Source organism: Pongo abelii, chromosome 2 (assembly GCF_028885655.2).
Source record: "Pongo abelii isolate AG06213 chromosome 2, NHGRI_mPonAbe1-v2.0_pri, whole genome shotgun sequence".
In the NCBI taxonomy this organism is placed as follows: Eukaryota; Metazoa; Chordata; class Mammalia; order Primates; family Hominidae; genus Pongo; species Pongo abelii.
In genome coordinates, this window is record NC_085928.1 from 13,180,535 (window position 1) to 13,208,002 (window position 27,468).

The 27,468-nt window shown below is 43.9% G+C and overlaps 1 protein-coding gene across 2 annotated transcripts in view; it reads left to right on the forward strand.

Moving 5' to 3' along the window:
- Positions 1-27,468, forward strand: part of ITGB5 (integrin subunit beta 5) — a 128,768-nt gene that overhangs the window by 31,201 nt on the left and 70,099 nt on the right. For both annotated transcript variants that reach the window (XM_054551356.2, XM_024244997.3), the window contains exons 3-5: positions 3,100-3,304; positions 13,815-14,064; positions 20,806-20,974. In XM_054551356.2, the coding sequence (XP_054407331.2) occupies positions 3,268-3,304; positions 13,815-14,064; positions 20,806-20,974 (456 nt within the window). In that variant the 5' untranslated portion in view covers positions 3,100-3,267. The remainder of the gene's footprint in view (positions 1-3,099; positions 3,305-13,814; positions 14,065-20,805; positions 20,975-27,468) is intronic.

Sequence of the window (27,468 nt, forward strand, 5' to 3'; positions counted from 1 at the left end):
TTTGGACTTTAAGTCTCCTGATGGTCCCAGCAGATACATTTGGCCCTGTACAAGTTCTTCTTCAATGACGGGTAGTGTCCATCAAAAATCCCTTTGAGGAGGATGTTGGGAAGCTCAGATGAAGTTCACTGCCAGTGCAAGTATCCCAGCAGTGGGGGAGATCATCTCATTGACCAACCTGAAGGAATTGTGCACCTGCCTCCTGCTTAGGTGAAGCAGGTTGGCTCTGTGCCCTGGTCTATTCCAGAGTGTAAGCTGGTCCAGACCAGTTGGAGAGGTGTCAGGGGTTCCCATTACTCTGAAGAAACTGACCATGCTTCCATTGCCACCCTGGTGGTGGGGCTGTGCACTGGACTGATCAAAACAGGTGCACATTGACAAACAGAACTGGGCCAAGTATAGTCAGTTCCTCAGAAGCAGAGGGGCTGGATAGCAAGGCTCAGTTCGCCAGTGAGAAATTCAGAAATTCTCTAGCAGAGTAAGCACTGGGCAGGCAAGCCCCTGAGCTCTTCAAGCTCTGGAAAGCTAATTAGACATCTACTTCAGACAGCTCAAGACAGCAGACCCAAACTGGCAGGGCCCTCAGGTCGTTACCCCTCCTTTTCCAGAACCCTGTGTTTTTCTTCTCACTGCTTCACTAGAACTGCTGTATCAGAGCCAAGCTTGACCACCTGGAACCCCATTTAGAAAGCTCTGCTTTTAAATCTAAGGCCAGAGGCCGGGCACAGTGGCTCACGCCTGTAATTCCAGCACTTTGGGAGGCCGAGGCGGGCAGATCATAAGGTCAGGAGATCAAGGTCATCCTGGCCAACATGGTGAAAACCCGTCTCTACTAAAAATACAAAAATTAGCAGGGCATGGTGGTGCGTGGCTGTAATTCCAGCTACTCGAGAGGCTGAGGCAGGAGAATTGCTTGAACCAGGGAGTCGGAGGTTGCAGTGAGCTGAGATTGCGCCACTGTACTCCAGTCTGGTGACAGAGCAAGACTCTGTCTAAAAAAAAAAAAAAAAAAAAAATTCTAAGGCCAGAATAATATATATATGTGTATCTGTGTGTGTGTGTATATATATATATTTTTTTAACAAAGTCTCACTGTCGCTCAGGCTGGAGTGCAGTGACATGGATCATAGCCCACTGCAGCCTGGAGCTCCTGGGCTGAAGCAATCCTCCTGCCTCAGCCTCCTAAAATGCTGACATGAGCCATCATGTCTGGCTAGAAAACTCATTTTTCTAACCTTGTTGCACAACAAGTGTTTATGGAGCCACTTATACCTTTGATGTAGTCATGGAGGTTGTTGACAGGCAAGATCCTTGGGGATTTAATGCACAAATAAAAAATCGTTATTAAAAAAAAAAACCCCAGAAAACAAACAAACATGCCATAGGCTTAGGACAGTACATCTGGCTTTACTTATTTAAAAACACTGCAGTGTCTTCTTGACTTATTGTTCTTTTTTGTGTTTGTTTTTTGTTTTTCTGAGACAGGCTCTTGCTCTTTCGCCTGGGCAGGAGTGCAGTGGCACAATCACAGTTCACTGCAGCGTTGAACTCCTGGCCCAAATGATCCTCCTGCCTCAGTCTCTCAAAGTGCTGGGATTACAGGTGTGAGCCACCACACCAGGCTGACTTCTTGGTCTTGAATTTTATAAGGATTCTAAAGGGCATTGGGTAGTTCCAGGACATCTGAGACCTTGAGGGAGGGTGCATTCCTCTGATTTTTGTGCCTCTGCCAGCAGTCTGGCTTCTAACAAAGTGGTCAAGGGATGCTGACTCACATGAGGCTTCTGGCAAAGTGTTCCAGAGGGAGGAGGAAGGGACAAGTGTCCTAACTCCTCCAGAAAGACCCATAGGACAGCATTGGCCTCCAGCCTGCCAGAGCGGGGGGAATCTTCTTTTTCACATTCACCAGGGAAAAGGTGAAACCCCTTTGCCGGAAATGACCAGGGAGGCTTCATGTTTTATAATAAAGTGTATTGTTTCATTTTAAAGTTAATACCTTAACCTCCTGGTATCCCAAATGAGGTTGAGTTGTTCTGATGTCCAGCTTTCTCCCAAACCCAAAGAAAGATTTTTCTTATCAATGTGTCGTTATCATACAAACAACAAAGATAAAAACAAAAATGTTTTTGTCACTTTACTATAACACCTCATTTAAAATTGTTCTTTCAAATCCTAATAAATACAATTCTATATTCTGGGGTTTTTTTCCTCCTTAGTGTAAATATTTTAAATTTCTTCTTAATTCCCATAATTATTTGTAATGGCTGTCATCTATTGAAGTGATATGCTATGTTATTCTTATGGTTTAAGGATTTAGATTTGCAAGTTCTAAAGATTATATTATAAGTAATACTGCCATATACATCACATAGAGTTTCTCCTTTCTCTTTAGATGATTTTCTTGTAATAAGTTTCTTGGAGTAGAGCACTGGGTCAGTGGATATGACCTGTCCTGCCACCTTGTTCTCCTGAATGATTATCCAGCATCCAGTGCCTGTGAAAGATGATAAGTGAACAGCTTAAAGGTTAACTCTTGAATGCCCAAGGGAAGACTTTTCAGCTACTTATATGTCATCTTATTTATTTAACTATATATTATTTCATCTATTTATTTATTTATTTTTAGGGAGTAGGTCTCATTATGTTGCCCAGGCTGGTCTCAAACTCTTGATCTCAAGCGATCCTCCCACCTCAGCCTCCCAAATAGCTGGGATTACAGGCATGAACCACCATGCCCAGCAATATATAACAACTTTTAAAAAATTTTAGCTATACAACTTCTGATCATTTCTGTTTCTTTCTCTTGCTAATCATGTAGGCAGTTAGGAGCATTTTAACCATCAAAATAACAACAAAACCAAACATTTTTATTATGTGTTTATAGTTTACAAAATGCTGTCATGTCCAGCAGCTCAGTTAATCCTTACAATACTTGGTGAAGCATCTGGGATAGGGATTACCATTTCCTCCATTTTCAGACAATGAAAATGGAAAGTAGAGAATTTAAGGTCAACCGGATGGAGATGCAGCCACGACATGCGATGTTTTCGGGAGACACCCTGACCACCTCCTGCTCTCTTCCTCTTTTTCCCTGCCTAGGACTTCGGAAGCCCACGGTCCATCACCTCTCGGTGTGACTTGAGGGCAAACCTTGTCAGAAATGGCTGTGGAGGTGAGATAGAGAGCCCAGCCAGCAGCTTCCATGTCCTGAGGAGCCTGCCCCTCAGCAGCAAGGGTTCGGGCTCTGCAGGCTGGGACGTCATTCAGATGACACCACAGGAGATTGCCGTGAACCTCCGGCCCGGTGAGTTGCCCACAGAAAGGGCTGGATGCTCTGGGATCAGGAAGGCCCATGGGTGTGGTGGGACTTGTTAATAATGGGACAACAAGTCAGGCCAGGCTGAGATCAGAGCCACGAGATGGTGATGGGGAGGCGAGGCTCAGACCTCAGGAAGCAGAGTATGTTCTTATTGATGTGTCTGTGGACAGGCTCCTGTGGACAGAGGAAGATCTTTGCTATTTTTAAACAATTGTAGTGAAATATACATAACATTTACCATTTAAGCATTTTCAAGTGTACAGTTCAGCAGCATTAAATTCACAGTATTGTATAAACATCAGCAGTATCTATTTCCGGAACGTTTTTGTCATCCTAAACAGAAAATCTGTACCCATTAAACATTAACTTCTCATTCTCTCTTTCCCTTGGTTCCTGGTAACCGGCATTCTACTTTATTTTTTATTTTTCATTTATTTTTATTTATTTTGTTTAAATCAGGGAGCAACTGATGGCAGAAATTACAGTCATTCAGGGTGTAGTGGCTGCCCACTCTACTTTCCGACTCTGAACTTGACTAGTCCAGGTACCTACCATAAGTGGAATCATCCAATATTTGTCCTTTGAAGTTTGACTTATTTCACTAATGTAATGTTTTCAACTTTCACACATATTTTGGCATGTGTCAGCACTTCATTCCTTTTTTGGATGAGTAATATTTCATTGTGTATCACATTTTGTTTATTCATTTGTCTGTCAATGAACATTTAGGTTGTCTTCAACTTTTGGCTCTTGTGAATAATGCTGTGGTTTATTCTAGGAGGATGCTGGTAGATTTACTCCTTAGTGAATGCAAGTTGCTCAGGAAACACGCCACTTTTAGGAAAAAGTGTTTTTTCCTGTCAGCAAATTCCATTTGAGTCTGTAGCATTCTGCAAGGACAAACTTTTAGAGTGGAGATATTTTGTTTTGTGACCATGGGGCCCTGCAAGCCTTAGAGTTGCTTAATGTAAGGAAACGGTAATATAATTACTTATAATGTAATATAAAGAAACGGTTTTGCATACCTACTACGTGCTAAACAGTTGACCTAACTTTAAGGTAGCTATCTTTTTTTTTGAGATGGAGTATCACTCTGTCACCCAGGCTGGAGTGCAATGGCACAATCTGGGCTCATTGCAACCTCCACCTCCCGGGTTCAAGAGATTCTCCTGCCTCAGCCTCCCTAGTAGCTGGGTGTGTACCACCATGCCCAGCCAATTTTTTTTTTTTTTGTATTTTTAGTAGAGACTGTGTTTCACCATGTTGGCCAGGCTGGCCTTGAACTCCTGACCTCAGGTGATCTACCCTCCTCGGCCTCCCAAAGTGTTGGGGTTATAGGTGTGAACCACCATGCCCAGCCAGGTAGCTCTCATTTTACACACAAGGAAACAACCTGCTCAAGGTCTCTCAGTTAGTGAGTGGTGAATCGATTCAGCCCCAGGTCTTGGTAACCACAAACCCATGGTTGTTTCTAGTTCACCCTTTTTATCATTGAATATTCTGCATATTAGAAGCCTTGCAATGTCAAAGGGTTGGATGTGCATGTGGCTAAATTGGAAGGTATTACGCTATTGGGAAGGGGCAGATTTTTTCACATTTTACTGATTTTTTGCCATTTTCTTCTATCCCATGGTCTAGGAAACCATTGGCAGTAGCTATTTGTAGATGGTTTATGTAGACTCCAGGGAGGCTTGTAGCAGTGGAAAGATCATGGATCTGGCTGGCTCTCTTGGGTTCTAGCTCTGGCTCTGTCCCTAGCTCGGAGGCCCTGGGCAAGTTACTCCATCTCTCAGCATCTTAGGGTCTTTGTCACCTTTGTTCCTCATGGGCATGTTCAGAGGCTTAAATGGAATTTTTGTATCAGTGAACTTTTCAAAGTTAAAATTTTTATTATTTTCAAAGAGCAGTGGCCAAGGGTGCCAGATGGAGGTTTGACCAGGGATGCTCAGTGCCTCGGAAATGGATTAACACAGTGCTGCATGTGATAAGCACCCAGTAAAGCTCGTTGTTGTTGCTGTGGTTATCATCGTATGGTCTGCACCATGAGTTTTTAAAGAAAGAGCTCCAAGTCATCATACAGTTGAGAAATGTTTTATTTTGTCTATTTTAATTGTCTTGAAAATAAGAAACAAAAGAAGAGTGTAAGTTGGCCTTGCTGGATAGAGAAGCCTAAACTATTGGGTTGCCTGCCCAGGAATCAGTGTTGAGATTAATTGAAGTTAGGATTTTTGCAAACCTTCTCGCTGTAAGCGACACTCAGCCTTTTTGTTTAGTGAGATACTGAATTGAGAGAGAAAAGGAAGGGAACTCTTACAGAGCTGTGTGAGTGGGTAGAAAAAAGTCAGCTGAGCACTTATGTGGGCAGATGGTTGGTAATGTCCTCTGGGGAAAGAGAAATCTCTTATGTGAAGACAGGCTCAGGGTCCGGGGTTTGGACCGAAAGGGATATAGGAATTGTTATAGACTCTTAATATATTGGAACATTGTGTTGTATAAGAATAGTGTATTTTCTTTTTTATCATAGTAATAGTATAGCAATAACACATGAAATTCTAGAAAAATAATCCACTTTAACATATTATTTTTCATTTTTACTATGTCCTCTGTCTTTATTCACCTCTTTGTATTTTTCATATACTTATCATAATGTATGTATAATCATGCTATTTTCATTCAATAATCTTTGAAAATTAGGACAAAAATTCACACCTCCAAAAGAGTTTGTAGTTTCAGAGCCATTGTGGAGGAAGGTTTTAATTTACATTTTCGGAACTCCTCATCTAGAATAGCTCTCAAAGCCTGTGGTGTTCTCTCCAAGAAGTATCCTTTATGGTGGCAAATCTTTCTTCTTCAGGGTAGACTTAACTTAGGCAAATCCAAATCCACACAAATCCAAAGATGTCCACACTTTAATAAATCCAGTTTTTAAAATCAGAATTAAGGTGTGAGTGTGAGCAGAGATGGTTGTTTGGTTTGACTATCAACTGGCCTTTACAGCAGTCCCTGTAGAAGAGTTAGAGAGTTAGAGAAGGCTGGATGTGGTGGCTTATGCCTGTAATCTCAGTGGTTTGGGAGGCCAAGGAGAGAGGACTGATTGAGGTCAGAAATCTGAGACCAGCCTGGGCAACATAGTGAGCCCCCGTTGCTATGGGGGAGACTGAGGTGGAAGGATCCCTTGAACCCAGGAGTTTGAGGCTCCAGCCTGGATGAAGATGAGACTCTAAAAAACAACAACAACAACAACAACAACAACAACCCAAAATAAAAAACAAGTGATTTGAGTAACGGCAGTTTTGTATACAATCCGTATTTATGCATAAAACTCAATATATGCTCAATTAAAGAAAAAAATCATTCTTATTTGGTATAGTTACATCTCCTGCTAAGCATTATGATATGATTTCTGGTATTAGAAATAAAATGGAAACCGTGACCCTGTGTTGATACAAAACCACAGTGTGGGTGCTCTGTGCAGCTCTGTCTTGTGGAAGGTGTCGTGGTGGAGAGCCCAGTGCTGGGGGTGTCAAGCAGATGGAGGAGCTGACTGCCTCCTGAAAACACACCCAGACTATGAAGAGGGTTCAGTATGAAGAGATGAAGACTAGGAAGAGATCTGATGAAAATACGAGTTCCTAAGACCTACAAGCATTGTGAATATGTTTCCCAAATGTAGAAACACTTGAAACCAATGATGCCTCTTAAAATTTTGAAAATATAATCTTAACATTTACAAAGAGAAGTACAGGCAAACCTGAAGAATTTGTGGGGAGAGAAAAATGATATGTCGCAGTTAGCAAAATTTTCAGTCATGCAAAATACACATTTGCCTCAGGGTATCTCCCTCCTGACTCTAGGGAGGGCTTTCAGGTATATAGCGATTGGTTTTTCATATATCTATCTATATATATATAGAGAGAGAGAGACAGAGTCTCGCTCTATCGCTCAGGCTGGAGTGCAGTGACGTGATTTCAGCTCACTGCAGCCTCCAGGTTCAAGCGATTCTTATGCCTCAGCCTCCTAAGTAGCTAGGACTGCAGGCACACACCACCACACCTGGCTAATTTTTGTATTTTTAGTAGAGACGGGGTTTCACCATGTTGGCCAAGCTGGTCTCGAACTCCTGGGCTCAAGTCATCTGCCCACCTCTGCCTCCCAAAGTACTGGGATTATAGGCATGAGCCATTGCGCTGGGCCTCCATTGTATATTTTTAGAAATGCTTTTGTGTGTTCTTCCTTGCCCTACCCCCCATGCCTCATAATAGTTATTTGTTGAGTGAAATATAAGACTTTGAGTGAAATATAAGACTTCGCCAGACTTATCGCAGACTAATCAAGGACAAGCCTCAGCAAAATCATGAAGGCGAAGTAATTGTTCCAAGGTAAGTCTCAGGAAGGAAATAAAAATTAAAAAGAATTTCTGTCTACTTTAAGCAGGACATTTTTTATTTTTTTAAATTGAGATATAATTCACAGACCATAAAATTCACCATCTTAAGGTGTACAATTCAGTGGTTCTTAGTATATTTGCAAGGTTGTACAGTCAACACCACTGTCTAATTCCAGAACATTTTCCAAAAAGAAGTCCCATACCCATGAACAGTTACTGCCTATCCTATCGTCTCCCACCCTCCCCTTTCAGCCCCTGGTATCCACCCGTCTACTTTCTGTCTATATAGTTTTGCATATTCTGGACATTTCCTATATGTCATAAAATGTGTGGCTCTTTTAGCTGGTTTCTTTCACTTAGCAACATGTTTCAAGGTTCATCCATCTTGTAGCATGTACTTCATTCCTTTTTATGGCCAAATAATATTCCATTGTGGATGTATAGATATACTATATTTTAGTTTATGGACATTTGGGCTGTTTCTACATTGGGACAATTCTTTTTTCTTTTAATAACCCCACAGTTAACATCCTATACTTTGGGGCATTTATGACTAATGCTGCTATGAACATTCATGTACTCACTATTGTGGGGACATATGTTTTCAATAATCTTGGGTCTATAGCTAGGAGTGGAATTGCTGGGTCATATGGTAATTCTATGTTTAACTTTTTGAAGGACTGCCAAGCTTTAAGCAGGATTTTGTGTAAATATAGAATCATGTTTTCCATTTTATTTCAATACTGGAAACTACATGTCAGGATAAGAACCTTAGAAAAAATCATTAACAAAGAGCATAAAATCCTTAAGAAAGGACATAAACTTGAAAGTAAAGCTTATCGAGAATGGTCAAGCTAAAGGTGGTTTTGAAACACTGAGCAATTAAGAAGAGTTTATTAAAGTCATTATTGGCCTCAGTCCTTTAACCTCTTAAAAAATGACCCTTGATTGGTAGCTTTCTTACATTTTGAAATAATTTTAGACTCACAAGAAGTTGCAAAAATAACACAGAGATGTTCTATGTACCCTTCTCTGCTGCCCTCAATGATAGCATCTTAATATAACAAAAGTATGTTCTCAAAACCAGGAAACCAACATGGTTACAATACTATTAACTAAACTACAGGTAATTGGTTGTTTTTGGGTTTCCTCCCAGCCCCTATTTTTTTCCTCCCTTCTCCTTCCAGGTTCTACTTGGAAGAGCCAGTTTTTAGGTATTGCTTCTGCAATAAAGTTGCCACCCTGGGTGAGAGTGTATATAGCTTAAATAGATGAAGAAAGTCTTTTGATGATGGCTGGATAAGGGGTTATTTTAAAGGAAACCAGAAGTATAGAGCCCTGGGCTTGGAGGCAGACACTGTGGAGGACAACCATGTCTTCAGGTGACTTGTTCCTTGGTTCCATCGGTCAACAGTCACAATTCTGAGGTGGAGAGGGGGTGCAGTACAGCCTGGCATCCTTGTTCTAAACCAGTGAGGCAATAATTTGGTTCTAGATCTGGGTTTAATCCTGGGATACTAAGTGCCTTCTGCTGTAGTGACTGGAAGAGCTGTCTGCTCATTTATAATGTGTGCACCAGGGCCCTAATTTTCTGTTCAGTTGTAGTCCTGTTATAATAGAGTTGATTTTTATGTTTCCCTTCTTTCTTTCAATTTCCAGCACAGAATAGTACTTCTAGGGAATCAAAAACCATTTGCATTTATTTTGGGATGGCAAAGGTCTTTATTTGCTGAGGTACTACTTTGTCTTAACACTTTGAACAAAATCAGTCTTAAGAGTTTTTGACTCAAAGGCAGGAAACCTGAGGGAAAAGAAGAAAGAAGAAAAAATAAATAAATATTAAAAAAAGTTTTTGAGGTTGGGCATGTGGCTCGCACCTATAATCCCAGTGCTTTGGGAGGCTGAAGGGGAGGATCACTTGAGCTCAGGAGTTTGAGGCCAGCCTGGGCAACATGGCAGGACTTTGTCTCTACTAATAATTTTAAAATTAGCCAGGCGTGATGGCACATGCTTATAGTCCCAGCTACTTGAGAGGCTGAGGTGGGAGGATTGCTTGAGCCTGGGAGGTTGAGGCTGCAGTGAGCTGTGGTTGTGCCACCGTACTCTAGCCTGGGTGACAGAACAAGACCCTGTCTCAAAAAAAAAAATTTTTTTTTTGCTAGAATTCTCAACTCACTCTCTAGAAATGTTTGTCATTTGATATATATCCCTAAGGAAAATGCCAACTTTTCACTTTTTATTAAAGGGAAGGCAGAGAGAAGAAAGCTTTAAAAATACATTTCAGATAGAATGCTAGTTGATACCCGATTACAGTGGAAGAACCTGTACTTACAAACTGAGCAGTGTAGAAATTCTGTGCAAAATGCAGTTGGAGCTGGGTACTCTGGAACCAGGAACAAGCAGAAGGACATGAGAGGGGCTGCCTGGGGTAGCATTTCACAGGTGCCAGGTGATCAGCTTCTGTTTTGAGTTTGCCATTTCTCTGGTCCTGCCCCTGGTCCTGAGGCTGGCAGGAATTACATGGAACAGCCCCAGAGAGAAGGGATATAGCCACAGGGATACATGAACCTGTAGAGACCCTAAGTGGAGAGGGAAGGAGCCGAGAAGGATGAATCCTGACACATGGGCTGGGATGGTGTCACCAGAGACGGGCACAGACCAAGATAGGCAAATTAAAGGCGAGAAGCGCTTCCCATTCTGCTGGGCAGCGGGAGGTGGCGATTGGCTTAAAGTCTCGGGTGTTTTTAAAGAAAAGCAGCGTGGCTGGGAAGGAGTTGGAAGGGAGGAGAGTGCTTAAGCGTGCATGGTTCTGGAAGTGTACCCAAAGGTGGAAAACATACCCAAGACCTTTTCTCAGCAGAAAGTGCACTTCACATGCATTAATGGCTTCACCTTCAGGCTGCTAACGTTAGAGGCCTCCCTTTTTGGGGAGTTGTTGGTACACTGGAAGCTTAACGCCCACACCACAGATCTGACCAGGAATGTCTGTCCCTCCAGGATCTGTTGACAGAACATTCTGTCATTGCCATGGCCTATTCAGGAGTCTGTGGCATTTAAAATCAAGTATATTAGAGGCAGCAATAAACCCTCACTCTGAACATCAGTGGTGTTACCATCTTTCTTACATCCCTCTCTTTCTGGAAAAATGGCACAGTATTTCTTTTTTAACAACTGCAGCCTTCCTTTGGGAAGGGATGTGTTTGTGTGTGTGTGTGTGTGTGTGTGTGTATGTGTTTTCTTACTAATCAATTTCTCTTAGAATGTAATGCCAAGAAGTTTCTTGCTTCAGAATAGATAGCCTCTTAGTATACAAAGGGACCTATATATCATGCCTTCTTTCCCTCAGCCTTCATGTCTGGAAAATTTAGGGTTAAATTTGTATGCCCAAGGCTGTAGCTGTTGAAATTCAAGTTGCTGGCAGGATTTTCTGTCTCTCTTTTTATCCTCACAGGAAATTGCTTCAGTAATTGACTTTTGGGAAAACCGAGGCCAAAGTTTTCTTTGTGTAGGAACATTTGTGTGGTGTTTATCTCTTTTAATCCCTACGATAGTTAATATCCTCCCCACTTGACTGATGCAGAAACTGAGCAGTGAGTTGAAGAGAGCCTGAGTTCTCCCTAGTCCTTGGTGACCAGGTCTGGATTCAAACCCAGCTTTCCTGCTTCCAAGCCTCTATCCCATAGATGCCTCTCCGCCTCCCAGAATCCAAGCCAATTATTTGTTTCCTGGTTTTAAAGTGCCCATCTGTTAATTTCTTATAATTCGTCAAAAAGTAAAAGTAGATTTTGGATAAAATAAGTTGTAGGTGGGAACTTGGGGGGACAGGTGGCAGAAAATGCAGAAGACCTGTGAAAAGATCATGGCATCAGGCAGAGGAAATAGGATTGCAGGCTCTGTCCATTTGGGAGACCCCAAATGTTGTCTGCCCATGCAAGGACCAAGGAGGGAGCTCCCTTCCCCCAACTCCCCCCTCTTCCCTGCCCCTCCCTCACTATGATGTGGCACCCAAGGAGCCCTCTGGCGGGACCAGCTGTGTCTGTCTGACCAAAGGCAGACACTGCAGCAGCCTGGAATTCATTCTGGAAGAAAACCTTGAACATTCTTCTGTTTGAGTCAGACTCTGATGGTTTTAAAAAATAGGCTTATACCAATAGGCAGCTCAAACTCCATCAATCCTCAGGCGCCTAGAACAGTACACGCAAAGACAAGTCAGGGGAAGCAGGCTCAGAGCTGCCACTCTGACTACAAGCAGTAATGATCATAATCATACTTCATCCGTGCAAGCCTGTACTGCTCATAAAACACTGCTCTCCCTCATTAGCACATCATAGGCTTAATTGATGCTGTGAGCATTGTTACTTCCATTTTATATTTCAAGAAACTGTGGCCCAGGTTGCACTCCTATTCAAGGATCAGAGCTGGAACTTGAATTAAAATCTTTTGATCATTGGATTCTTCGTGGTCTAGTTAGTGAAATATGCCTTGTTGTCATGGTGGGAAGAGGAGAGGGAGCATAGAGGATTGAGTTCCCTGCAAGTTAAAGAAGGCTTCCGTTTGCTAATTGTCAGCTTGAGATGAAAGACTGGTTGCTCTGAGATGTGGCTGCCGGCAAGTCAGGTGTAGACCCGCTGGGCAGGAGGGAGGCCACCTTTGCTGTTGTGCCTCTAAACGCACAAAGAATCTATCCAAATTTCAAGTATGTATAGACAGTTCTACTGCAGGATAAATAGGACATCTCTTGACACTCCTGAAAGGTTAATAAGCCCAAGGCAGATAGAATGATCTGGTATGAGTTGAGCCTTAAAGTTGGTTCTAAGTGATTTGTTTTTAGAAATTATGAAATGATTTCAAGATCATTATCGTGGCCTGGGTCTTCCAGTTATTGCCCTGACTTGAGCCTCTCTTTGAACTCTATAGGGTGAGACAGCAAAGGCCACACCTGCCAGACACTAGCTTTTCTCTTTGTTCTTTTCCTCTGAATTAATTCTCCTTTTCTCTGCCTGTTGGCTATCTTATTGTAGCTGGTAGACAAATCTAGTACTGTCTTCTCTCTTTCTTCTCGTTTTCTTTTTTCGATAGAGCTAAAATTTGGAATCTGTCTTCCTGTATTTATATATGTAGTTTCCGATGATAATGAGTTGTGCCTGTGATGTCCCAAAACATCAAATACGCCCCCCAAAGTAAATACTAGTCTGGTAAATGGCGAGAGAAATAGAAACAAAAACAGGTGATGTGGCATAAGCATGCATATTTTTGCCCATTGGGGTATTTTAAACAACTGTCTTTGTTTCTCTGCCCTCCCTTGCCTTGCACATCTCTCTCCCCAACTTGGTTCTTCCCTACTCAGGCCCACACCCCTCTTTTGTTCATTTCTTCCCTGCTTTTTGTTTCAAACGCACATTCCCATCGTGGCTGGGTCTTTCTCTGGAGTTGGTATGTGGTTGGTGGGCTACTCTCCACCCAGTTTGTGTTCATGAAATTGTCTGGTTCACTGTCCACTGATTACCCAAGGGTCCTTGTTGCTGAGAAGACAGAACACTACCAAGGAGCCTGGTTGTTAAGGAGTTTCCTTAGAAATGCTAAGCCCAGGCCAGGCGTGGTGGCTCACGCCTGTAATCCCAGCACTTTGGGAGGCCTGAGGTAGGTGGATCACTTGAGGCCAGGAGTTTGATACCAGCCTGGTCAACATAGTGAAACCCCGTCTCTACTAAAAATGCAAAAATTAGCCAAGCATGGTGGTGGGCACCTGTAATCCCAGCTACTCAGGAGTCTGAGGCATGAGAATCGCTTGAACCTGGTAGGCAGAGGTTGCAGTGAGCCAAGATTGCACCCTGCACTTCAGCCTGGGCAACAGAGCAACACTCTGTCTCAAACAAATAAAATAAAATAAAAAAGAAATGCTAAGCTGAGTGTTTGGGAAGGAGAACCCAGGCCTCCATTCTCAGCACCGTATTCCCTTCAGGCACTTTACTTCAAGAAAAATCTTCTGGGAGGCACACAATCACTAAAGAACAGTAAGAGGTGAACTAGCTTTGAAAGCAAATCCCATCCCTCAGCCCTCAGCAGGTTGCACAACCTCTAACACACGTGGCCTCTCTGTTGGTGCAGGTGACAAGACCACCTTCCAGCTACAGGTTCGCCAGGTGGAGGACTATCCTGTGGACCTGTACTACCTGATGGACCTCTCCCTGTCCATGAAGGATGACTTGGACAATATCCGGAGCCTGGGCACCAAACTCGCGGAGGAGATGAGGAAGCTCACCAGCAACTTCCGTTTGGGATTTGGGTCTTTTGTTGATAAGGACATCTCTCCTTTCTCCTACACAGCACCGAGGTACCAGACCAATCCATGCATTGGGTAAGTGACCATTTGCCCTTCTGTTGGGTACTTAAGGGTGGGAGAATGGAGTAGCAGGAAAATTTAGCTCAAAGAAAGAATTAAGGAAGGCATTGGTTAGGAGGGGTGGCCAGGCTTAGGCGTTTAATTTGATTAATGATAAGCATACATTCTCTCCTTTCCTGATGTGTGACGAAGTGAGTGAACTGTCACAAGGTTGTAAAGATAAAATGATCACAACCCTTTGATTTTCCTGCCTGCCATGCACAGCACCATTTGCTCACATTAATAGAATTCAGAAAATGTCCTCAGGGAGTGATGGATCAGATTATCAGGGATGCAGCAGGCAGGGCAACTTAAACTTTCCCCTTGCTTGTAGTAACTGAGGTGCTTTGGGAGAAATGAATTCAGAATTTGTCCCTGTTTTTCTATAAATAACTATAATTTATTTTCACATAATTAGATTAAAATCCTATTTTAAATGTAAGAATTTTTTTTCAACATAAACACCTGAACTAGAAAAGATTTGACATATTATTAGAAAACAGGTGTCTCTAACTGCTGCAACAGAGTCTATAATAACAAAGTGTATAATGGCTCAAACTTGCTGGAAGTTTATTTCCTGCTCCTCAAATCCAACTGGGTCTCTTTGTCCGTGGAACTTCTCCTGCAAGCAGTGACTCAGGGACTCAGGTGCCTTCCATCTTCCAGGCTTTACCATCTTCCACACATGGCTCCTAAGGTCATGCTGCCTAGAGGATCATGCATAGGAGGATAGGCCTTTGCCATGGCCGCTCCCACATGCTATTAGACAGAACAGGACTGAGCCAGGAGGCTGGGAACTAGTGTAGCTGTAGGCCCAGGAATCAGAAGAAATAGGATTAGTGAGCAGGTCTCTGCCATGGGATGTTTGTGTGCATGCTGGGGGTGGTGGTTGTATGAGGGGATTGCATTCTTCAGCCCATGCAACACAACCTCTACTAGGTTGGTTTCTTTTCTTTTTAGTCTTTCAGGAGTTTCTTTAAATGTCAAGATTATGCAAGTGACTGCAGTGAGTGGTAACTTCCAACTCTTGCTTTCCTTATCTCCACATTTAACTTTAGTGAGGGTTTGTGTTGTAAGGTCCAAAACTAGTCATGAGATAGGGAACAACTAAGACTTAAGTTTTTACTAGGTGTCAAGCCCCATACTAAATATTTTCTGTGGATTATCTTATTTAAATCTCATAACAATCTGTTGAGGTCTCTAAGGTAGGTATAAGCCAGATTTTAAAGATGCAGAAACTGAGGCCTAGAGAGAATAACTTACCCAATATTATACAAACAGCAAGGGGTAGAGCTGGAATATGAATACCGACAAACTACTTTTAGAGTCTGCATTTGCATTTTTTTTTGAGACGGAGTCTTACTCTGTTGCCCAGGCTGGAGTGCAGTTGTGCGATCTCGGCTCCCTGCAACCTCCGCCTCCTGGGTTCAAGCCGATTCTCCTGCCCCAGTCTCCTGAGTAGCTGGGATTATAGGTGCCTGCCACCACACCTGGCTGATTTTTGTATTTTTAGTAGAGATGGGGTTTCACCATGTTGGCCAGGCTGGTCTTGAACTCCTGACCTCAAGTGACCCACCCACCTTGGCCTCCCAAAGTGCTGGGATTACAGGCATGAGCCACAGCATCTGGCCTGTATTTGCATTTAATATAATGGCTTCTTCCCCATTCAAATCACACTACAACACAGATACTTTACTTTAGGCTGAGTAATAATACCTGCTCCAAAACCACTCTACCCCCATTTCCTAGGGGCTTACCTGAGGATCATGGTAGGCTATGCTGCAGTAATGTACAGTCTCCAAATCTCAGTGGCTCGACACAATGAACGTTTTTTTGTTTTTTTTTTTTTTTTTGCTTGTGCAAAATCTGATGAGAGCTGAGCTGCTTTCCTTGGCAGCTCTCCATGCAGTAACTCAGGGATCCAGCTCCTTCCATCTTGTGATGCCATTCTCAATTCTTGGTCTTCCAGCTGCCACCAAGGGGAGAGAGCTGTTCTTAAATCCCTGAGCCCTTCCCTCTCCACAAGTCCTCTTTGGTAGCCTTCAGAGCTCCCAGCTCCAAGTTGGGCTGGTTGGTGGGAGCAGGTTAGTGTGCTGGTGGCATGGGCTCTTCTGAATCCCTCCGGATCCTTCTGTATACTCTCCTAGAAGCTGACTTAGATCTTTTCAGGTGTTGGGAATTGACACTGGTGGAAAAACAGACAAGAAAAATGAACTCTAAATTCTTTAACCACGAAGAGGCACTAGGCATCATCATTTGCTGGGTTTAGCTTCCTCCTGGCGACAGGTGGCCACAGAGACTATTACTACTTTGATTCTGTCTCCAAGGCCCTTTTCAGCTAAGTCCGGGTGCCAAATGTTTTTTGTTGAAATTTTGCTGCTTACCAGGAGCAACAGCATCTTAACCGCAAGCCTTAAGCCTTTTTTCAATTCATCTGGAATAGTGATTTTATTTGCTTCTTTTCACCTCTGTCCTAATTGGGCCCTGTCTCCAGACAGATAGGGTGTGTCCCCACTTTCATTCTTCCAAGGCCCTTCCACTGACCGAGACACTAGATTGGAAGCTGGCAGAGAATCAAGGGCTGGCTCTAGGCGCTCAGCATTTAAATATTCAAAGTTATGAGACATTACTTATTCAGAGCTCACTCTCTAAGTCCTCTAAGGCAGAGCCTGTTGCAGACAGTAAAACTCCTGACAGTGAGTACAAGGCACACTGACAAGCTACTTGTAAGGCAGGAAGTCCAGTGAAGAATGAGAATGTGGAAGGAAACCTCAGGCCTGAGTTATGTGAAGCTCTCTTCTCTAAGCTGGGGAGGTACACGCAGCCTGGGGGCACACTGTGGCTTGGTGAGCAGGCCGAGCTTTGTCTCCCCACGTCCAGGCAGCATGGCATCCTGTGTCTCCTGGGTTCAAGTGATTCTCCTGCCTCAGCCTCCTGAGTAGCTGGTATTATAGGCAACATGTGCCACCACACCCAGCTAATTTTTGTATTTTTTAGTAGAGATGGGGTTTCACCATGTTGGCCAGGCTGGTCTTGAACTCCTGACCTCAGGTGATCCAACCACCTCAGCTTCACAAAGTGCTGAGATTACAGGGGTGGGCCACCACGCCCGGCCTAAAGTGTTTTAAATTATTCTGTTTCTGTTTCTTGAATTGTGGATCCTTCAGGTGGATCCACAGCCAGTCAGTGTATTGGACCTGCTGACATGCCTTCATGAATTGTTTTTTATGCGATTTATAAGCTTTTCATTAGCTCTTCCTTGGAGGTTGTGGGGGCATCTCTGCAGAGCAGTTTTATGTTTGCTGTTGTTGAGAATCTCCAGGTTCACTGTGGGACTAGTTTTTCTGTTAATTTTTCAATTGGAGATGTCGTCACCATAAAAGCAGTGTATTCCAATTGCTCAGGCCTGGAGTTACAGTTTTTATGGGTAGTTCATCTCATTCATGGTAGATGGTCAGCTTCCGTGCTGCTTTCCTAGACCAGTAGCCAGAGTTTTCTGTTTCTGGTTTTAGTGGCACAGCAGCTCATTGTACTGTTTGGCTTTATGCAGACAGCCCTATTCCAGTGTTCAGCCCTGTGCAGGACTGAGGCTCAGCATCTATTCCTGGTAGACCCTGCTCCAAGCCTGTAGGGCCTCAGTCAAGGCCTGACCCATTGCAGGGGTCCTTGGCATGAATGCCTGCCCATTTCCTACCTTTTTTTTTTTTTTTTTTTTTTTTGAGGCTGAGTCTCGCTCTGTTACTCAGGCTGGAGTGCAGTGGTGGGATCTCAACTCACTGCAACCTCCACCTCCTGGGTTCAAGTGATTATCCTGACTCAGCCTCCTGAGTAGCTGGGATTACAGGTACCCACCACCATGCCCAGCTAATTTTTGTATTTTTAGTAGAGATGGCGTTTCACCACATTGGCCAGGCTGGTCTTGAACTCCTGACCTCAGGTGATCTGCCTGCCTCAGCCTCCTAAAGTGCTGAGATTACAGGCGTGAGCCACTGCACCCAGCCCCCACCTATTCTTTTAAGTCCATTCATTTGTTTTTTGGTGTTTTCTTTTTTTTTTGCCAAAACCAAATACTTCTGAAAGGTCCATTCATTTATTGAATGGTTTCCTCTTCATTTCTGGGATTTACTTTCTAAGCTTCCAGCCTAGGCTATATATTAAAATATTTTAAATTACATTTTATCCAGCAGTTGTATATGTTTAGAGTTAGAAGCAGATAAAATGTTTTCATTCCTGTTCCATGACATGGAGAGCCTTTCCATGTCAGCTTGATCCATGATATTCTCCTGAGGCATTAGATTGTTTTCTGGATTTGCCTAGGTCTGGTGTCTTCAAATTGGATTCGCTTTTTATACACACAGACACTCCCTTGGCTCTTTAACCATATATGTTTTATCTTTTATCTCCCTTGTTAATAATCCTTAATTTAGTAACTCTGTGTGCGTGGCGCTTATTTGGGGTCTCACAGCACAGACTCACGAGAGGGGTGGGTAGGATAGTCTCCTGGCATGACGCCAGAACATCCAGATCTTCAGGCCACTCAGACAGCTGTTCTGGGGTTAAGTCAGATAACTCGTCACAGGTGACATCCTATTCCGGTGTCAATGGAGACACTTCTAGCGTCTGTGTGACAAAGCTCTTTTCCTAAGTGACTCTGACTTGGTTATAGTAAATTCTCTGCAATGAAGACTTCTCTCTGGCAAACACATTTTCTATTTCCTAACTACTTAACAGTCATTCTTTGCAGTAAAAATGTATCTGCTCGTTGCTGTTTGCTGTTTGCGGGAGTGAAAGGGAGGAGGTAAAACATGCTGAGCTATAGCTGAGTTTCTCACAGCTTTCCTGGTTAAATAGCAATCATTATTCAGTTTCTTTCCTCCCCGTCCACAACCAGCCGGACCAAGTGTAAAAAAACACACACCTGAAGTCCTAAATCATGGGCCAGAGCCACATAGGCGAGGGCAGGATCTTGGAGGAAGAGAGATGGGGAGAGTTTGGATAGACTTACTTCCTTCTGGGCCTATGATCCACTTGCTAAATAGCTACAGATGGGACCTCAGTTCCTTCTTCCAGCTGGGAATGTAATTTCCATGATTGTTCTTTTCATGACAAAATGAGGAGGTAATGGAAAGTTTGGGTGGCCCGAGGCTGAGGTTAAAAGAGAGTTCCACCTGTCCAAGTACAAGGTGTTCATGAAGATTTCAGGAAAGGAGAAGGGAGAAACACAAAGGAAAGCCAGGCAGGGAGATCCCATCGCTGCCGCTGGCGCTGAGAGGGAGAGCACGACTATCACAGGAGTGGGGCTGATTGGTTCTGTGCAGGGTGGGCCTGTTGCTGGGGACTCTGTGCTGTGTTGTTGTGACTGTGTGGATGGAGAAGGGACTGTAGCCCTGAGAGGGAATGGAATGGCCCCTTAGAGAACCAAAGATTGCCCCTTTACAGAAGGGAGCCTGCCTAGACCTGCCCTGGTGAGGCTGCTTTTTGACAGCATTTAAGGCAGGGTCCTCCTAGCTGTTGCTAAGGCTGTTTTCTTTCCCATGTATGCAGCTTGAATTAGATTATAAGGCCTTTCCCTCAGGCCTGTTAGTGCTCGTTTTCCATCATGTATCCTGAAAGAGCGACTTCCTTAACACGGCTGGAGACCCTGCACATTCTGGCCCAGCCTGCCTCTCAGGCTCCTCCTTGCCCGTCCTCACCCATTACTCTGCACCACAGCCCCCCGACCTCCCTCTGTCCTGTGCTCTGTGCTCCCTCCTGCCACAGGACTCTTGCACATGCTCTTCTCTGGCTGGGACACTCTCCCCTCTTCCCTTTACTTTGTGAACCCATTGGTAAAACAATATAAGCTCTCTCTTCCAACTTTCTTAGCTCTAGATCAAGCTGAAACTCTTAGAGCTGTAATGGAAAGTAACTTCCTTCAGAAATGGGGCCACCTGGAGTCTCCACAGGAGACTGAAAAGGAGATCACCCCGTATTTCTGGAGAAAGGCTTGGTATTAACCTACTATTGATGTGTAATACTTCCTTCTTTCCTAATTTCCAGACATAACTTTCCATTTGAAGATGCTTAGTTTCTAAATAATTTTTATTGCATTTAGCAGAATTGATAGTTTGTTGGTACAATATTTAGAAACGAATGAAGAAGCAGATAAGATGTTTTCATTCCTCTTCCATTCAGCGTTTGTCCATGTGCCTGCACATCCTGGTCACTGAGTGGGTTGACATGACGAGATTATGTGATCCTGTGATCCTTTGTTGCGTGGCAGCAGCATTGATGTAGAAGCTGGTTGCATGGAGTAACTGCACTTACATTGCCCTCACTGGGCATCATCCACGTTCCTTAGCCCAGAGGACACTTCCTCTCCACTCTGCCTAGGCTGGCCCACACCTCGGGTCCCAAATATCTTGCAATGCCTATGTCAAGTCTTCCTCCAACCACAGTAGCCTACTATTATCTCTGTTTCCTTTGAACCATTTGTCCATACCATTCATTTATAACTTGGCATATACTGCCTTGCCAGCAGTTTAGGGCTGATGTTTGGAGAATAGGGACTATGTTATTTATCTTTGCTCTCTCCGCTGTGCCTGTCCTAGGAGCATGTAGTAGGTGCTGAGTAAATAGTTATTGGTGCCTCTCAAGGCACTCAGTGAATGCTCAGAACACTTGGTTAAGATTTACAGACAATGATGGAAAAGTGACTCTTCTCTTCTTTCCCTCTAGTTACAAGTTGTTTCCAAATTGCGTCCCCTCCTTTGGGTTCCGCCATCTGCTGCCTCTCACAGACAGAGTGGACAGCTTCAATGAGGAAGTTCGGAAACAGAGGGTGTCCCGGAACCGAGATGCCCCTGAGGGGGGCTTTGATGCAGTACTCCAGGCAGCCGTCTGCAAGGTAACTTTCCTTTCTGGTCCTGTCCCTGCACGGGGACGTCAAGGTAGAGAGCATCAGTGGGTGTTGGTACTTCCTGCAGGAGTCTTTGAGTGCCCCAGCATGTGGCTCCTGACCACTCTGAAGTCAGAGGGTGAGCTCAGTGGAACCTCTGGGAAATCTACAGCAGTCAAATCAGCCGGAGCTTGGGAATGGATTGGGCTGGTCTGGGTCTCTGTGTCAGGGTGTGATTGTATGCAATGGAGTACTGTCTGCCAGAAGACAGCTGTCTGCATTTATACATTGGCTTTTTGGTTTATTTTCAGGGGAAAAAAGTAAAGGTCAAGTCATAGGCATAGAAGCTTGTAGAGCTTTCTGGACCAATTTTGGCAAACCTTAGAGATTGCTCTCTTGGGAAACCCATTTGAAAAAGAATTGTGTGAGGCCAGGCGTGGTGGCTCATGCCTGTAATCCTAGCACTTTGGGAGGCCGAGGCAGGCAGATCACGAGGTCAGGAGTTCAAGGCCAGCCTGGCCAACATAGTGAAACCCTGTCTCTACTGAAAATACAAAAAAATTAGCCGGGCATGGTGGCGGGTACCTGTAATCCCAGCTACTCGGGAGGCTGAGGCAGGAGAATCGCTTGAACCAGGAGGCGGAGGTTGCGGTGAGTGGAGATCGCGCCACTGCACTCCAGCCTGGGTGACAGTGTGAGACTCTGTCTCAAATTTAAAAAAAAAAAAAAAAAAGAAAAAGAATTGTGTGGCATCTTTGGTTGCAATTCTAGTTGTTTTCCTCCTGCTTCTCTGTGATATATGAATCCAGAGGGAGGGCCTAGACTTAGATCAGAAATGAACTCATGCTTCAAGAGGTTCCAATCTTAGCAAAATATATAAATGGAATGTTGGTGATAACATAGTCTTAAAATAATTTTCTACTGTTGAAACAACCCAATAACAATAACAAAAAAAAAACCACTCTTAAATTCACTATCATAACACATACTTTAAAAATGTGTGTGTCTCTTCTTAGTCTTTGTGCATACATTTAGTATTTTTTCATAGTGGTCATCAATAGAGTGTGAATAATTGGTAATGCTTTCTTGAAAATTCAGGCAGATTCCTCAATAGGTGGGGACTCTTCCATTTGGGGAGGGCAGGGTCAGAGTCTAGAACTCAGTCTAGAGAGCCTGCATATGGCAGCTGCTATTCACTTACTAAGTGATAAGCACTTAATTGCTCACTTACACAGTTTCTGACCTCAGAGCTTGAGTCTGCTGTGTCACACAGACTCCTGTTTCCTCTCCGCTCAATCCTTGACAAGATGGGAAGAAAACCCCAGTTGTCCTTTCTGAAATAAAAAACCAAAATGGCAGAAGGAAATGGATAAGGAGAAGGTAAAATGTAAAGAAAGCAGCAACAGCCATCTGCCATTCTCTTGATCCCACTGTGGTTCTGCCCATCACAGAGTCCGTGGGCCCCTCCTGGAGAAGAAGGTAGCAGTGGCTTCCTATCCAGGAAGGCTGCAGTGTGGCCTCTTCCCAGCTACTTGGCCAGAGCCAAATGGTTTGATTCAGAAGTCCCTGGTGTCTTTTAGCAGTCTGAGAGAGACACATGGAAACACGGTTAGGATGTATTCAGTTCTGAACCTTTCAAATGTTTCACAAAATAGTTTATGAATTTGATTCAGAAAGAAAAATTATATTTTTGCCTGACTTTCAGCTATTGACTATAGGAGGCGTTCTCCACAGACATTCAGCCAAATTCTGCTTCTTGGTAGGGGAAAAAAATAGTGCAGAGAAGACATAGGATCCCCCTCATCTCCCCACCTTGAGGATTTTATGGATTTTCTTTTTTTGGGAGAGAAATTCATCTTTCTCTGGAGAAAGAACCCAATTACAGGCCTAAGCAGTGTCTGAGTACATTTTATTCAATTAGATGAATTGAAAGGGCATGATTGATCACTTGGACCACAGTGATCTTCGAGAAGCCATTTGATCCAGTCTTATGTCTATGGAACCTTCCTGTGCCATCCCCAATGGATGAAATCTTCATCCCTTTGAAAACACAGTATTTCAAGACTCAAGCATTTCAGAGGCGATGCTGGCAGATTTTCTCAATTCATTGCCTGGACCTGGTGAATTATTGTTGATGGAGAGGCACTTTGTGAGCAAGTTTCAGGCTTATACCTGTTGAAATTTGCTCTTATTCCTCACCACGACCTTTGCAAAAGGGAATACCTGGAAAGTTAATAAGTGCTCAGAATTATGCAGCCGATGAGCCTCCAGCATCTCTCTTTGCCTTTTCTTTTCCATTGTGCTGTCAGTTTATGTTCAGGTGCATACTAAGCAATTTATCTCTCACTTGACATCACGTACTTATAAAACATGTCATCCTTCCTGGCTCACCACAGCCTTATGGTAACAAAAAATTGGAAGGAGTTGATGGACTACTTTTGGATGAAAGACTACGCAACAGTCATACTATTTAAAATATTTAACGACTTGAGGCTGGGCACAGTGGCTCACGCCTGTAATCCTAGCACTTTGAGAGGCTGAGGCGGGAAGATCATGAGGTCAGGAGATTGAGACCATCCTGGCTAACACGGTGAAACCCCGTCTCTACTAAAAATACAAAAAATTAGCCGGGCGTGGTGGCGGGTGCCTGCAGTCCCAGCTACTAAGGAGGCCGAGGCAGGAGAATGGCGTGAACCCCAGAGGCGGAGCTTTCAGTGAACTAAGATTGTGCCACTGCACTCTAACCTGGGCGACAGAGCAAGACTCTGTCTCAAAAAAAAAAAAAAAAAATTTAATGACTTGAATAATATGTAAGGTATTAGTATCAGATGGCTCTAATAGTAACTTTGCTCTCTCGGCTCCCTATTCTAGGAAAAATTGTCCTTAGGGAAGATACAACCCAATGTTTTATGTTTTAAGAATTTCCAGAATAATATGTAAGATAAATTAAGATTGGCATGGGAAGCAGGTTATAAAACAATATGGACAGTATACTTCTGTTTTGCAAACAAAAGAAAGAAAAAATGTGGAAAAGATTGGAAATAGAACAAAATGGTAACAGTGGTTGTCTCAAGTGACAGGATTATATTTTTCTGATAGGTGATAGGCTTATTTTCTTCTTTGGCTTTTTGTTTAATATTTACCTAAATTTCCACAGTGAATATGTATGATTTCTTTTTTTTTTTTTATTCTGGAACAGTTTCAGAATAAAGAATGGTGAAATGAAACCCCACGTACTCATTGTTCATCTTTAATGATTACTAACTCATGATCAGTCTGGTTTCATTTGTATTCCGAACCACACCCATATTTGAAGCAGATCTTGGCTATCATTTGTAAGTCCTAAGTATCCTTTACTTTGTTTACTGAATGCTGTGTCTCCTCCTGATCTGGCCAGATTAAAGGCCCTTCCACTGAATCCTGCAAACAGTGGAACAGAGGGAGAAGGCCTGGAATCTTGTGCAGTTGGCTCTGTGCGTCACAGGGGCTGGAGTTGGCCAGGCAATTCCCCGGCAGCGCTGCACGCTCTACTTCCCCTGACCCTGTGCCCTGGAGATGGAGCTGATAACAGGCCTATCTCCCAGCGCCACAGGGAGCTCTTTGTCCCGGTTTTATTCTCACTCTGGTTTTATTCTCATTCTTGTTTCCCTGAATGGACTGTTAGTTACCAACTTGTGGGATTTAGGGGTATGGAATATTCACATGTCTGACTTTAAATCCACCTCTGTGGCCTGCTCTTGGAAAGTTGTTCTTTGCAAAAAGAAGGAAACTACCTGTTTCTATTTAGGATTCATTCCATTTATGATAAGGACTCTGTTTCTATGAATGGAGGTTTTGAGTTGCTTTATTTATCCCCTGCAGGTCACATTGCTGTGAGAAGCCATCTAACAGCATCCACAGCTAAGGGATGCTTCTGTCGTCAAGGCGGGCATTTTTTCTAATGCACTGTTCCTGGCTGGGTTGGAGTTAGAGAATGCCACTGCCTGTAATTTCTTATCTTTACCCAGAACCTATGATTGAACCTGTTTATACTTTTTAATGGTCAGAATAATGGTTTCTCTTTCAGGACCTTCTAGAAGTTGACTCTAAGTTGTTTGTTCTGAAATTGTACAGGCGGAAGTGTGATGTGTGGTTCAGACTGGAAATATGGCTGCTTTCCTCTTCTCTCAAAACAGGGCACACCCTTGGCCTAGGGAGGACAGAGGGTGAGCAGTTGCCTGGAAGTTCTGGGTCCCAAGTTGTCAATTATCACTTTACTCTTCTTTATGGCTCTCAGGTTAAAGAAGTTACTTGTACATTTGAGCTTGGCTGGGTACACGCTGGCTGCACGGTATTGTATGTGCTGCTTTTTTTCGTCAGCCAGAAAATAAATCAGTGCAACCCAGTGTGTTTCCCTGTTTGTCTCCACTGCTAGAGCCCTGGCACTTATCCTTTGTATTCTTTAGACAGAGTTTCTGTTTTAATTCTGATTCTCTTAATTTTGCCTGTGTTCAATTTTTAAAGCATTTATTTCCTCTGAAAAATAGTTGGATGAATAAGTCTTAAAGCAAACAAGGTAAATTTATGTATTGAATAAAATCTTTTTGGCAGGAATTGAGACCTTTATTCTTCCCTGGCCAGAATATCTTATCTAAAATGGAGGGAGGTGCTCCAGGTTGCCTTCCATCTGTGCCAGCCAGTGCCACTTCTCACAGAGGACTTGGTCACAGTCCTGTCTCCTTTGCTCAGGGCCTTTGATTTTGCTTTTTTGTCTCTTCTGGCTCAGGCTTAAGCCTCAGACCCAGTAGGGGCTGCTGCAGACACCTGTAAAATGTGGAAAATTCCACAGTCCCAGAGTCAGGCACAACTTTGTCAGGGTTTCCTCTTGCTCCCTCCCAGCTCCCAGTTCCTGCAGAATTGATTTGCTTTCTTTTGACTTATTGCCTGATTTCTTTTAGACCTCAGACTTGTGTCACTTTTCCAAGCATGAGTTGAGAAATACAGGAAATTGCCTTTCTTTCCTCACGGAAGGCATCCCCCCACTCCTCAAACCTCCGCACCACCAGAAGAGAGGGACCCGCCACATGTTCTGCTTCCCGGCTGTCTGCGTTGTCTGTCTCAGCATGTGTGAGCCGCTTCTGCTAGCAGATCACACCACAGGTTTCCGGGGCTTGATCCAGCACCAGGCTGCCTGCTCTTCCTGTGCTGCCGTGTCTTTGGGAAGCACCATTAAAGTATTGGATTTCCCTGGGCATTGCGCATGCAGGTGTGCAGACCCTCTGCCCTGTAGGGTTGTTGTCAGACAGGTGTGGCGCAGCTTCCCCTTGGCTTTCTATGTGGCAGGGGGCAGTGGTTTCATGTGCACTTCTGAATCCTTCTACTGTTTTGGTCTCTGAGGCGACATCCCAGGTGCAGGACTCCGTGGTTTCCTTGCTCTGCCTTCTGCTGTGAGCTGTGTTGTGGGCTCCGCAGCCCCACCGACAGCTGCTGTTCTGGTTTGAGCGGTGGGAACTGGCTGAGTCATAACTCAGTATTGTGAACAGGGCACGTGGGAGAGTTTGCGTTTCTTTTTGCCCTCTAGTGTAAACCAGTCACGTGCCTGCCTTGCACCTGTGCTTAGGAGGTGTCTACATGTGCTGGTGGCTCCCTTCACTGACCAAGGCAGGGAATAATCATCCTGGGGAAAGGGTAGGAGGCCCCTTTGATGGCTGGGGCTCCATTTTCATACCAGGTGAGAATGTCAATTTTTTATTTTAAGTCAGAGGCTCCCTCTTGCTTGGAATGTCCATTGGGCAAAGATGAAAGGAGACAGGAATTTGCTCTTGGGCTGTTGTTGCAAGGCTCTCTGCCTGTGGCCTCTACCTGTGGCCTCTGCATTCCAGCCACAGTGACCTGGAGTCCGTTACTCTGACTCAGGCAAGGCCTTTGCATGTGTTGTTTCCTCTGTTTGGATACTCCATTCCTGTATTCCTGGTTTTCTTTGATACTCCTTCCCTGTATTCCTGGTTTGCTTGCTTGCTTGCTTCCTTCCTTCCTTCCTTCTTTCCTCCCTCCGCTCCCTCCCCTCCCTCCCCTTCCTCCCCTTCCTCCTGTCCGTCCTTCCCTCCCTCCCTCCCCATCCTTCCCTTCTTTCTCTCTCTCTCTCTTTCCTTCCTTCTTTACTTCCTTCCTTCCTTCCTCCCTCCGTTCCCTCCCCTCCCTCCCCTTCCTCGCCTCCCTCCTTCCTTCCCTCCCCTCCCTCCCTTCCCATCCTTCCCTTCTTTCTCTCTCTTTCTTTCTTTCGTTTCCTTCTTTCTTTCTTTCAGTAGATTTTATTTTTTATAGCAGTTTTAGGTTCACAGCAAAAATGAATAGAAAATAAAGAATTTCCACAACTTCCCTCTGACCACTGCACACACAACCTCCCCCACCATCAGCATTCCACATCAGTGTGGTATATTTGTTACAATCAGTGACCCAGTCAGTGTTGACACATCATTATCAACCAGAGTCCATAGTTCACATTAGGGTTCACTCTTGGTTTG